Source organism: Diorhabda sublineata, chromosome 4 (assembly GCF_026230105.1).
Source record: "Diorhabda sublineata isolate icDioSubl1.1 chromosome 4, icDioSubl1.1, whole genome shotgun sequence".
In the NCBI taxonomy this organism is placed as follows: domain Eukaryota; kingdom Metazoa; phylum Arthropoda; class Insecta; order Coleoptera; family Chrysomelidae; genus Diorhabda; species Diorhabda sublineata.
Genome location: NC_079477.1, coordinates 24,005,770 through 24,018,781, shown reverse-complemented (window position 1 = coordinate 24,018,781; position 13,012 = coordinate 24,005,770). Strand labels below are relative to the sequence as shown.

Genomic DNA, 13,012 nt, shown 5'->3' with positions numbered 1-13,012 from the left:
TGCGCAATGAATTTTATTGGATTGTAAATATGATTACATCAAGTGAGCCCTACATTTTTTGCTGTTAGAGAATTTTAATACGAGGCAAAATAACACAAATAAAAAAATAAAACATTCACTTTAAAACTGATATTTAGCGGTTGCATAGGATTTATAAGGGATTCTTCCCAATCACGCTTCTTTTAGAGATTTATTTTGACCTAGAGGAGCATCATATAGCGGTTCAAATAATTTATATTGCAGAACTTTTTTAAAATGGATTACATCAGCTGTGATTTTTCTCTCTGTCAAATTTTGTACTGCAGCTATTAAAAATTTTTATCAAGTGATTCGAAACCTCAGGATATATTCTTTTAAGAGGAAATAAATAAGACTCGAAGAAGTAGTGGGAAATACTCCGTTTATGCTTCAGCGAATATTTTTACTCTATGAAACTTGGTATAGTCGCAAATGTTCGTTATTAATTTCCTCTGAAACGAAATAAATCTCTCAACAATAAAAACTGGACCGTACTGTGATATTTTTATATATTTTTTCGTATTTAAAATTGTTTATTAACTTGTTATAATAATAACATACTCAACAAAGTTTCTTGTTGATCAAATATACAATTTCCAGTAAAACTGTTTATACTTTCCACTAAAAAGTTTATTTATTGGGATAATACAATATTCAATTTTATACAAGGTCAATAAAGCCATTCCTGTCCTCTCGACAACAACTGTAACATAATAAAAGTACTTTCGCAAAAGATAATATGCTCTGGAGACAGTCTCGAGAAAATAAATACTCATTGGCTTTTATGATATACATATCAGTTGAAATTCCTTTTGAAAGTCGCTAACATCCACCGTGATGTTTATAACAAGTGGAGAACATATAGATTGAACTTTACGTGACGTTCACCCCTACAAATTTTAGTTAATGCAAAAATATATATCAATGTTTTTTTTCAATTGTATTTGAGAGGTTTCTAAGGGTGAAAATAAGAAAATGGAGATATAAAATATGTTGAGTAATGACTTACTATAATATTTACATTTACTAAAATCTTCAGAAACGACGCAACGTTTCTCGTATTTTTTTTATTAGAAAATGATCTCGTTCAAGCGCTTATATAATGTACCGCATTTGCATTCATTTTATACAATAGGCCAAATTAGTTTAAAAACTGATAAAATTTATGAAAATTATCACAAAATATTCCGATAACGATCAACTTTAATAAATGATATGATTAAAATGTATTCGGAAATAACAAAAAGGCATGGTCTGGATATGCAGTAATTGCCACCATATAAATTCATATGGACCAGATCAACTTTTCCTTATCTTCAGTTTCAGAAACAGGACAAATAATCTTCATCTCCATGAACTGGCCTATTACGTTCGTTGGCCTGTGTCTAGTTAAAAATCAGTAATAGATTTTCTTGTCATTCGACAAAAAAGAAGAAAATATCAGGACTATTTAAAAAATATAAAAAGGTTAGGTTAGATTAGATTTTTGATTATTATTATTATTTATATTCATATATTATTTATATATATATAATTATTTTATTCGATTATCAAGAAACAAAAATCATTTGAGGATTTTCAAGTTAAAATAGTGTTAAAAAAAGAAAAGATTCATGCATTACCACACTGTATGCAAAATACAATACATCGTACGTATATTTTCAATGCACTAAGCAACCGATACAGATAATTTTAAATAGTCCTACACTATTGAGATTGTGATATTAGACCAAATATAGCTGTTTGCTTATATAAAATCAAGTAATTATAAACATTTAAACATAAACTTTTTAAAACATATGCAACACTTAATACACGTTGGTGACATGTTTCTACGGTAATAAAATTTAAACCTAAGCTCAGTTCAGGTTAGGTTTAACCAAATAATTATTACTATCAGTATTAATTCTGTGGTTTTACTTTGAAAGTTGTCATATAAAGAAGAGTGTCCGTTGACAGTTTTAGGTTAATTTTTCATAGACAATTATGCGAATCCGTATCAAAACAACTAATAAAACAAACGTATGTACTAAATAACAAGTAGATAAAAGGAAAATGCAACCTAATATACTGCATAATGAGACAGATCTTCCACCAGAACTTTCTGTTAAGCCATTAGTGTTAGTCGGAATATCTGGTTTAGATATAGTAAATAATGCTGTACACAAATCCATTTGGGAAACTTTCGGCGGTAGCCGGAGAATAGAAAGAGCCCCAGTTTTATTTAAATTAGTAGATAATGCTCACGAATTTCCTGTAATGAAGCCAAGAAGGACTTCTTACGATTGGTATATACCAAAAGGTATATTAAAAAAGAATTGGATGAAGAAGCACCTCTATGAAGTGCCAGCAGTTATTGTGATATTTTATGATTTAGATTGGCATGATCCTCAATGGAATGAAAAAATGATCGAATGCGCTTCTAGAGTTCAGTCTATGAGAGCAGCCTTAGAAGGTCGTAATACTAGATTAACAATTGTACTTATACAAAATTGTACGCCATTACCCCCGGGAGAAGATGCTTTAGCAGCTGAACGTGCAGCTGCTTTGTGTTCTAGCTGTGAATTAAATTCACAATCACTATTTGTATTACCCCACGGAGACCATTTACAAGGTTATGCTATTAGACTTGAAAACGCATTTTTTGAATTTGCACAAACTTATTACCACAACGAGACTAAAAAAGTTAAATCGCATAAGGAGCATTTGAATAAAAACTCTCATCAATATCTTTTTGTTAGGCATCATTTTAAGATGGGATTTTTGAATGAATTAAAACAGGATTTGCATATGGCCCACAAGTAAGTCATTTAATTTGTTTTATACGAAAATTTTATTGAAGTTATTATTTCTTCAAGACATTATACCCATGCTTATAATAGTTTATTAGAGATACGGATAGTAGATACAAATGCTCTGGAAATTCGAACCATAGCAGGTTTCGTAAATTACAAACTATGTCGATTATTATTCGCTTTAAATCTACCTCGTGATGCTATTTCTCAATTCAAGGCACATATCGATAGATTTAAAGCTAGAATGGGATTCCATGACTTGACTTTTGAACATTACGCCTGGTTATCCAAACAGTGAGTATTTTTTTCATTCACTTCTATCAAAATCCAATAAAATATCTGCAGGTATTCTGTTTTTGGTGATACTTTTGATGAGGCTGTCAAACTAGGTTTACCAGCTGTACAGACTCAGCACCCAGGAATCTATTATCAACAAGCCGCACAATTTTGTATACAGAGAAAAAAATTGTGTCGGGAACTTTGTTCAGTAAGATTCTAATAAAATTTAAATCAAGATATAGAATTTTTCACAATCTAAGAAAGTGACTAGAATCCATTTAATATATAGAATCCAACTTTATACCTAGCCTTAATAGAGTCGGATTATGTCTTTGTTAGTTTATTTTGAGTCATAAAATTTTATAAAATTCAAATTTATCTTTAAACTATAAGAAAAATGCCAAGTATTATATGCCTTCCCAAATCCTATAGGTCATTTGGGTCTTATCAAATTTTATAAAGGTTTCAGTAGTAAAGGCACTTTCTTAGATTGTGGAAAATACTTTAATAAAAATGTGGTTATATTTAGAATGTAATTGCTTATCCTGAGCCTGATCCTCTACAAGGAGCTGAACATATGGAATTTTATGGACAGAGACCTTGGAGGCCAGGAAAATTAACTTCGGAACCACCGGATCCACAACTAGAGTCGAGTGGGATACAAGCTTTGCAGTTTTTAGAAAAGCAGATAAATCATTCTGTAAGTTGAGTGAAGAGCTTGAAGGACCGGACAGTTTTAATATCAGCAACAATTGATTTTGTCTTTTTAGAACCTGATAATAGCCTTGTATGGTTTGGCAATATCACAGTATAAAACATATAGATGCCCGAGGACAAGAAGACATTTAGTTTTACAAATGGCAGATGAATATTACGATTCTAAAGATTATGGAAAGGCATTAACGTGAGATTTTATTTTTGTTCAAATTTTCAATTTTTCTATTTGTATATAATTAAATTTTTTTCAGATTGTACACGCACATGTTGTGGGATTTTCGGAATGAGAAATGGTGGAGTATATTGTCTGTAATATTAGAAAAAGCTATATTATGTTCGTTCTTAACAGCAAACGTACAAGATTATGCCATTTTAGCCATAGAATTACTTGGAAGTAACATTACAACACCTTTGAATGAAAAACGAAGAATTTATGAGAATCTAATCAGAATATTCAAGGTAAATTCGAATAGAACAAACTAATTGTATTGGAATTTATTTATATATTAAATAAGTTACATATTTTTTTTATTTTTACAGAAACAAATACCATTTGGTGATCCTAAATTATCACAAGACATATTACAAAATGCAATAATCTTATGGCAACCGGTTTTTACAGAAAAATCTCTTGATATATCTTTAGATGTTAGTAAAATGACAAGCTGTTTATCAGTTAAAGCAAGGTTTTTAAAAAAATCCTACGAAATCGATCAGATTGTGAAGGCGGAAATATTCATAAGGTAAAAACTGGAATCAATTATGTGGAAATTATATTTTTTGTTCAATTTCTTAGATCCACATGCCCGTTTCCTCTACCCATATGGAAACTAGCGATATCTATTGGTAATCAGAAACAAATGATGCAGTACTGTGTACAAGAACTGGTAGATACACCATATGTTTTCCACAAAGATGAAATTAAAAGGTTTCCCATAGATTTTGTAGCGGATACATATGATGTTAATTCAGATATTCAGGTAATTATGTCTATATTTCCTTCTACATAGTAAGTTTTCTTCTATTGTATAAATCAAATGATCTACTTTCCAAAAAAAAAGAATTTTCATCAAATTTAAAAGTGTCAGTTACCAAAAATGTGTAAAACATCCTGGATGAAGTTAAAATTTTGTTTCGAAAGGCTTAGTAAAGTGTATGGAGTGTAAATTTGGAAAATTGTATCATCCAAATGTGTCTTGAATGCAGTTATAAGAAAAATGCCTTGAAAAATCATTGGAATACAGTTAACAAAGTACCTAGGAAGAATTTTCACAAAGTTCTAAGTGTCACTTATTCAAGATGTGTGCAAAATGCAGTTATAGGAAAAACGCCTGCAAAAATTAATAGAATACAATTGACAAAGTGTCTCAAAGGATTTTCATCAAATTCTAAATGTCCTTTATTAAAGATGTGTCTAAAATTCAGTTATAGGAAAAGCGCCTGGAAAAATGATTGGAATACAGTTGAAAAAAAGCCCAGGAAGATTTTCATCAAATCCTAAAAGTGTCAGTTATCAAAAATGTGTAAAACACCTTGGATGCAGTTAAAATTTTGTTTCGAAAGGCTTAGAAAAGTGTATGGAGTGTAACTTTGAAAAACCATATCATCCAAATGTCTTGTAATCAATTCTAAGAAAAGTGCCTGGAAATGATTGGAATACAGTTGAAAAAGTGCTTAGGAAGATTTTCATCAAATTCTAAAAGTGTCAGTTACCAAAGAAGGTCCGGAACAATTGCTGGGATATAGTTGAGGATTTTAAAAAAAATTCAACCAATGAAAAAAGTGAGGATTGTTAAAAATGTAACTAGTATTTTGAAAAATAATGACTGGAAAGTTATAATTATCAAAATATGTATAAAATACTGCGTTTCAGTTGATGCAAAATGTTGAAAAAAGTGTATGGAATGTGGTTAAAAAAAATCTATTATTAAAATATTTCTAGATTACAATTATAAAAATAATAGTTGGGATAAATCTTGAAAGATTTTTACTAATGAAAAATTATGGATTATTAAAAATTATATTACAACATAAATAGGAAATTCTTAAACAATAATTGTTGAAAATTAGAAAAAATGTTAAAAGAATAACTCCTGTCATATGAGGTCTAGGTGTTAAGAGATCAATGATCAAAATTTTATTATAGTATTGGATTAACGCATTTAAAGAGAGTATAAGAGTGAAAAATGTCAATAATTAAATTGTATCTTGTATGCAGTTAAAAAAAGTATCTAGGATGTTTAGTAGTTCAAAACAAGTGTGTAATAAGTATTTGGTCAATAAAAAAGTGTTTAATTACAAAAAAAGTTACTATAAAGTTTTGTTCTTAATGTATTTCTGTTTCCTATCTCACACTTTATCTCTAGTAATGGATATTATGTGCGAAAATACATTTAAATGAAATTTTTCTAGATTTCATCAGTGGATATATTCCTCGGAAACCCCCCCAATAGTTCCGTGGATCTAAAGTTTTCTACATTGACTAATACAGATTCAAACCATTTCGAATTGATCCATTTCAAATATAATTCAAACAAAATCGATTTCGATAACATCCGAATGTTACATCAAGCAACTATAGTACCTAGAGAATCTAAACTCAGAGTAGATTTTATTCATAATGATCCTGCTTTATCAGGAGAATGGTACGAAATTAAAATCAATGTTAAAAATGAGGAATTGTATGGTATTGAGGATTTGAAAGTGGAAGTATGGATTGAAGAAGAAATAAATGATGGTAATTTTTTTTATATGACTCAACAAAAAAAATTTTTGTCCTAAACTTTATATTATAATAATACCTTTTTTTGATATAAAGTTTGCTTTTGTCATAGTTATAGAAATAATACTAATTTTCAATTTGTTTTTATAAATTTCAATTAGTTATGATATACATATTTAAAAATACTACAAAATTAGAGTAGGGTGCCTCTAGATGGTAGTTGAGTGATAAAGAACGATAAGATATTTTATAAATGTTTAGAAAATGTTAAAATGTCATCACGAAGGTGTAAATATCTTGCTGATGCATTTCGTTTCATATGTAGTCCATTTATTGAAGTCGAGATATAAAATATGAACTAGAGACATCTCACGTTCTCAGTGAGAAGTGTAAAAGAAGTTTGGAAGGTGAGCAATTTTTAATTTATCGTTAAATCGAATCTTATAGACATATTAATTTTTATTTCTTTACTTAAGGTTGGTATCGAGTTGAAAAAAAGGTATTTGAAACTTGCAATACCAAGAATCTGGCGAAAACTGAAGGGTCACATCTTTAACTACTTCTGCTCTAATTGCACATGACCAGTACCTGAGCCACAGAAAAAGTTATCTCAAAAAAGTAGTTCATCTCTAGTAGTTCTAACAGAAGTAATTCTGATAAGGTATTTTTACCTACACTAGAACCACCAAAACACCATCTTATAACTACAGAAGATTTTAACTTTGCCGAAAAATGAAGCTGAACTTTTGTGCTTTCGTTTCAAATAGCGGAATTTACTTGCTGATGTTATTATTACAGAAAGTTTTATTACAAAATGGAAATAAATTTCAATTGCTCGTTCAGTACATTTGAAAGAAAATTATGAAAGTGTTGGAATTTCGCTTAAATCAGTAAAGTATAACTGACATCTGATTGGAGATTTCAAAATGTTTCAATTTTTGATAGGACTACAGGGCTGATATATAAAGAATGCGCTTATGGGATAGAGGAACTGATGCTACGCACTATAATCAACGGTCATGACCTGTAAGAACAATTTTGTCTCGTATAACAAAATGTAAAATATGATTCGATTGTTGAAGAGGAAAAAGTGTTAATGCCACCTCTGCACATTAAGCTAAGGTTAATGAAACAATTTGTTGAAATCATCAAGAAGCTTTTGGATACATGAAAAAGTTTTTTATCAGAAGCAAAGGTTAAAGCAGGGGTTTTTATTGGTCCGTAAATTAGACAAATTTTTTCTTATGAAGAATTTCCAAAGTTACTGAATCGTACTCCGATAGCGAGTTGCAACAGTTTTAAAGCAGTAGTTTTTGGATTTTTGGCAAAAATTAAAGCTAAAAACTAGTTAGTTGAAGATACATTAAAAAATTTTAATGCCATGGGCTGCAAGATGTCATTGGAAGTTCTTATGTTCCATACCCATTTAGGTAAATTTTGAAAACAATATGGGATCGTATTCAGGAGAGCAAGAAGAACGTTTCCAGTTTCAGTTCAGGACATTATGAACTTCAAACAATTTCATCAAGGCTAATATAATAAAAACATGACGAGAAAAAGTAAAAATGTACATTTTTAAAGTATTTTTTACTTTTTGTAAGCTATTTTGATAGTAAAGCTCGATAAAAATTATAAACATATTTATTTGTATGGTTTTATCTTCAATTAAACATTAAAACCACAAATTTTGAAAAATACAGTTTAATCAGTCTTCTAAATACAAAAGCAAACTATTCTATGGTATATAATTTTTTTTGGGTTAACACATGTTATAATTATATTGTACTGGATTTTTTATTATTTCAGTGAAATTGTCTTTAGAACCTACAGATAACAAAAGTAAAGTGAACTTGGAGTTGAAAATTCCCACGAATTTAGAAGCGAAAGATACAATTAGTTCTATAAAATTTTTTGTAAAATCTAGTATTGTGTGCAAGTGTAACATACAAGTGAAATTAACTTATACGCTTAAAGATGAAAAGAGGATAATGAGTATAAAATCGGAAAAAATAACTTTGAATGTTATCAAACCGTTCGAAGTGTCTACAAAATATTTATCACTTCTTATGGCGGAAATTGATAAGTTTTATATTGGTGAAGAATTTGCCGTTATGAATTATATAAAATTCGTTTCGCCGTGGCCAATTATCATTGAAAATACAAAATTTGAATACGTAAGTATGATAAATATATAAAACTTTACTTATTTAGAATAATTTCACATATCGTGATTAAGTAAAAACTGTAGCATCGATATAATATTCTAATTTTCTTATTTTATTGTTGTCATTGTAATTTAAAAACAAAAAATCTTAGCTTTGCCGAAACAATATAGAAAAATTCTTTGCCCATTTCAGTGATTCTGAATGTTTATAAGCAAATTTAACCTTCAATTATAATGTCAAACTTCAAAAACTTCTTCTTGTCCTTATTTTGATGACTTGATTAACATTGGTAATTAGCTTGTTAGTACTCTCCTAAAATTTACAGGGGTGCTGATAAAAACGAAGACTCCTCTTTCTGTTAATTTTTAAAGCGATTGTTTAAAAGGAAATTGTCAAAATGCAAACAATATGGCTACTAGGAAGTTAACAAAGTATCATTTTGTCAGTTACTTGTTTCAGTTTTTGGAATAATTTTATTTAATTGAATGAAATTAATTTTATTAAAATAATTACTTTACAACTCAAGTATGCATCGCAACGTTTAGATTTTCCACTTACAAATTTTGGAAATAGTCACTCATGTTTATGAACCCACGCAACCTGACACGATATGTGTCAGCTCAGAGACGTGTCCCGCTGTAGTTCAGACAAAGTTTGCTGTGCCACACGTGTGGGTGATTTTTTTATGAAAAAATGACAGTAGAAAAGTTAATAGAGGTGGCAAGGGAACGATCAAAATGGTTTTGCCTTTGACATAGTATAAAATGGCGTATGAGAAGGATCTACTAATATACCTTAAAAATGAGACCTACTGAGTTGGGTTTTTTTTGTATAAAGTTGAATAAATAGTTTTTTCAACGACTACTAGAGTTTATATACATTCCAATCAATAATTTAAAAGGTGATCTTTGGATTTTTGTTATATTCAGACATACCCGGTGAGTTCGGCCGATGAAAATTACACCAGTCAAATAGCCGATAAAATTTTCAATACGGACGAAATAGGTGCCGAATTGCATTTAGCGACGTGCAACAAAAATACAGATCAATTCGTCAACATTGGACAATATATAATAAACTGGAAAAGGTGAATATTATTTTTTCAAACTAACAGCTTCGTTGTATTCATATATGCATATATATATTTCAGAGAAAACGGTTATAGTACTTGTACTTCATTAGCTGTCATCGGGTTATCTTGTGATTGGTTACCGATTGGTTTAAGAATGTATGCTCCCTCTTACGGATTTGTTAGAACCCCAATGGTCTTGGAATACCACATAGAAAATAGATCCCAGGAACTTATCCAATTGGATTCATCTATGGAAGCCAGTGATCCTTTCATGTTTTCCGGGTATAAACAGGTAGAATATCAAACAGTATTTTTATTTATAGTAGGAGTTTTCAACCTTCCTGGATCTGAGAAACCCCTTTTCATACTTTGGTGTGAGGTCACGCCTCCAAGTTAATTTAGACTTATATACGACGAATTTACTTTATTCTAGTCATACTCTGGTTGTACAAGCAACTTGACTACCTCCATTGATACTTCTGGGTAAACGGGAAGATGTAAGAGCCAGAAATCTTCAAAAATCCATGTTTGGAAAATTCACTTTAGCTTTCGCATCACGTTGCAAGTCAATTACTTGTTCTTGAATTTAATCAGGACCTTCGCGAGGGTCTTGAGCGCTCTCTGGACTGCCCAGAAGCATCTGTTCCCCGCAACAACTCTTGTTGTCACGTCATTATCTTCACTTGTCTGTGACTTGGAACGTGGTTTGAAAGGTCGGGGTGATTTTGAGTCCTCCTAGTTTCTTAACTTTTATTTTTATTTCCCATTAGTTGCGATCTAGTTTTGGGGAATCCCCGATCGGATGTATTTCGGGATGTTGCCATATCTCGGACAAAACTTGTTAATGTCAAACCTCTAAAAGTCGTTGCGCAGTTATTAAATTTTTTTCATTTGTTGACGGTTCTCCTGGAATCCTTCCATGCTCCCCAGGTTGAAAACCGATGATTTATCGATCAATCAATAAAAATGGTTTTTTTTAGTAGTTTGACGATAATTTTAGGTTTCGATGTCTATTTCTCCGAAGTCGACGAAAATATTGAAGTATAATTTGAACCCTTTGATAGCTGGGAATGTAGTTTTGCCGAAATTGAGTTTGAAAGTTCCAGAAATTGGGGATAACGAAAAATCGGTTGTAAAACAAGAACAATTGAATTCTTTGACAGCTAGAATGCTACAGACACATATTTATGTAATGGTAAGTTTAATTATTACTTATTTCTTTATTATGCAGTGTTTAAAAATTTCATTTTTTTGTGTACTGTTAGTTAGTTTCAACTTTTATCGTGCTTATACTGTTCATAATGGATATTTTCTGCTTTTATTAGTTTTTTCTATTGATAGTCCTGTCATATAAGGCCAAATTAGATGAATATCTCGTCGAAAACTTGTATTTAGGCATCCTAAAACTATTTTCAAAATTCACATATAATTGGATGGTCGCAAGTTTGAAAGTTAAGTGATTTTTTGCAAATATCTCGCTTTTTATGGGTTTTCGCTATTTGTATTCATTATCAATATTGTAGAGAATTCAATTCTCTACAACTTTTGTATTTAACATTTTTGTATACCTTCAACTTTTTTCGAGATATAGGGCGTAGAACGCGCGATCAGAGGTCAACTGATAAATCCGATCAAAAACTCGTAATATTGAGGTTATAATTTATTGCTAAACGTGAAATTATCATTTTTTATCAACTTTTAGATCTAATTCAATCTTTCTTTCTGATAATTCAAAATTCACATATAATTGGTTGGTCGCAAGTTTGTAAGTCAAGGTCAAAGTAATTTTTTGCAAATATCTCGTTTTCTATGGGTCTTATGCTATTTCCATTTCTTATCAATTTTGTAGAGAATTCAATTCTCTACAACTTTTATATTAAACATTTTTTTATACCTTGAACTGTTTTTGAGATATAGGGCGTATTTCGGATTTTGATGGAGAGTATATCTATTTCCCATAATCATATTGGTTTGATGATAGTTTTATAGAGAAGCATTTTGTTTTTAAGAGTTAAATTAGCTGTTTTTCCTATCTGCCAATTCATTTCCTAACTTTGAGATCAATTTGTTTTCGTTTTCAAACAAAACGCACCTTCTATATAAGTCTGGTATCTATGTCGATGTATTTTGTACTCTCTGCTCTGGGTATTTTCATATTGTTCAGTTTTATTGACGTAATGATATTTTTTCAGTTTATACCATTTATTATTGTGTTTTAATCAAAATTGTTTCATTTCCTTTATATTTTCTATACTTGTATATTTCTTCGGCTTTACTAATTCTCCTGTTCACTTTTTAATTATCGGGTATTTAACAAGTTTTATAACGTTATATCCAGATCAGTTCAGCAATGACATGTTTTGTTAATTCTAATGTATATGACAGTCTTCGAATATATAGGTTTTCTCTATTTTTTACAGCCACAAGCAAAAGGGGACTCAAAACAATCCTCTGAAATGCTTCCGGTCGCTGTTATAGGATAAGATATAAAATAAAATGTTTTTTTAATTTAATCAATACAGAAAATAGTTCAAAGTCGAAGAAACTAACGTATCTTCATCTATTTTCGTCAATCAAACATTGTTCTTGTGAATGAGTCTTCTAATCCATAATCGTTATAAATTTGACTTTAAAATATTTTCTGGATGAATTTTAATTGATATTGTTATGAAGATTTTATATATTCAGTTTTATTAAAAGTATTTATGAATATATTTTTTTTATTTTTTACCCTCACTTCAATTATGTGTGAAAATTAACTAAAGAAAACTAACAAATTTTCAAAGGACATAATTTTCACCAAACATTATTTAATTACACCTTACTTTGGATCCCTACCGGTTTAACTATAGAAATTCTAAGCAGGAAAATGCGACAATCCGTCAATATGCAAAAATTTTAAGAATAATAAAATATACTGACAAAAGTTTTCTATATGTACACTGCTGTAAAGTCCGTGTGTGTAGCCTACAGTTCAAAATAGAATGAAATCTACTATTCAATATAAAATAAAAATACCTTGATAAAGTACTTCCATTTGATTTTCCTCAGGAAAAGTTCATTCTCATAAAAAAATATTTTTCTCGGTGTAGTAATTTGAGTTTTTCTGTTTTTTTTAAACCAAAAGTTGTTTTCGTTAACAATTATTAATTATACTTATATGGTTACCAATGATTAATATTAATGAGCATCGTAATTAACAGGTTACTGAAACTTAATTAATTTTTTTTGTTTTCCGTAATAA

General features: G+C 29.8%; 1 protein-coding gene across 1 annotated transcript; it reads left to right on the top strand.

Annotated features, from left to right (window-relative positions):
* Positions 1-1,852: 1,852 nt before the first annotated feature.
* On the top strand, positions 1,853-12,482 carry LOC130442991 (trafficking protein particle complex subunit 11). The gene is made up of 14 exons (XM_056777423.1): positions 1,853-2,819; positions 2,877-3,107; positions 3,159-3,300; positions 3,622-3,792; positions 3,863-3,996; positions 4,061-4,268; positions 4,350-4,552; positions 4,606-4,789; positions 6,222-6,546; positions 8,338-8,705; positions 9,626-9,783; positions 9,847-10,060; positions 10,769-10,963; positions 12,189-12,482. Exons 1-14 carry the CDS (start codon positions 2,074-2,076, stop codon positions 12,249-12,251), a joined length of 3,342 nt encoding a protein of 1,113 aa, XP_056633401.1. The 5' UTR covers positions 1,853-2,073; the 3' UTR covers positions 12,252-12,482.
* The last annotated feature ends 530 nt before the right edge of the window (positions 12,483-13,012 follow it).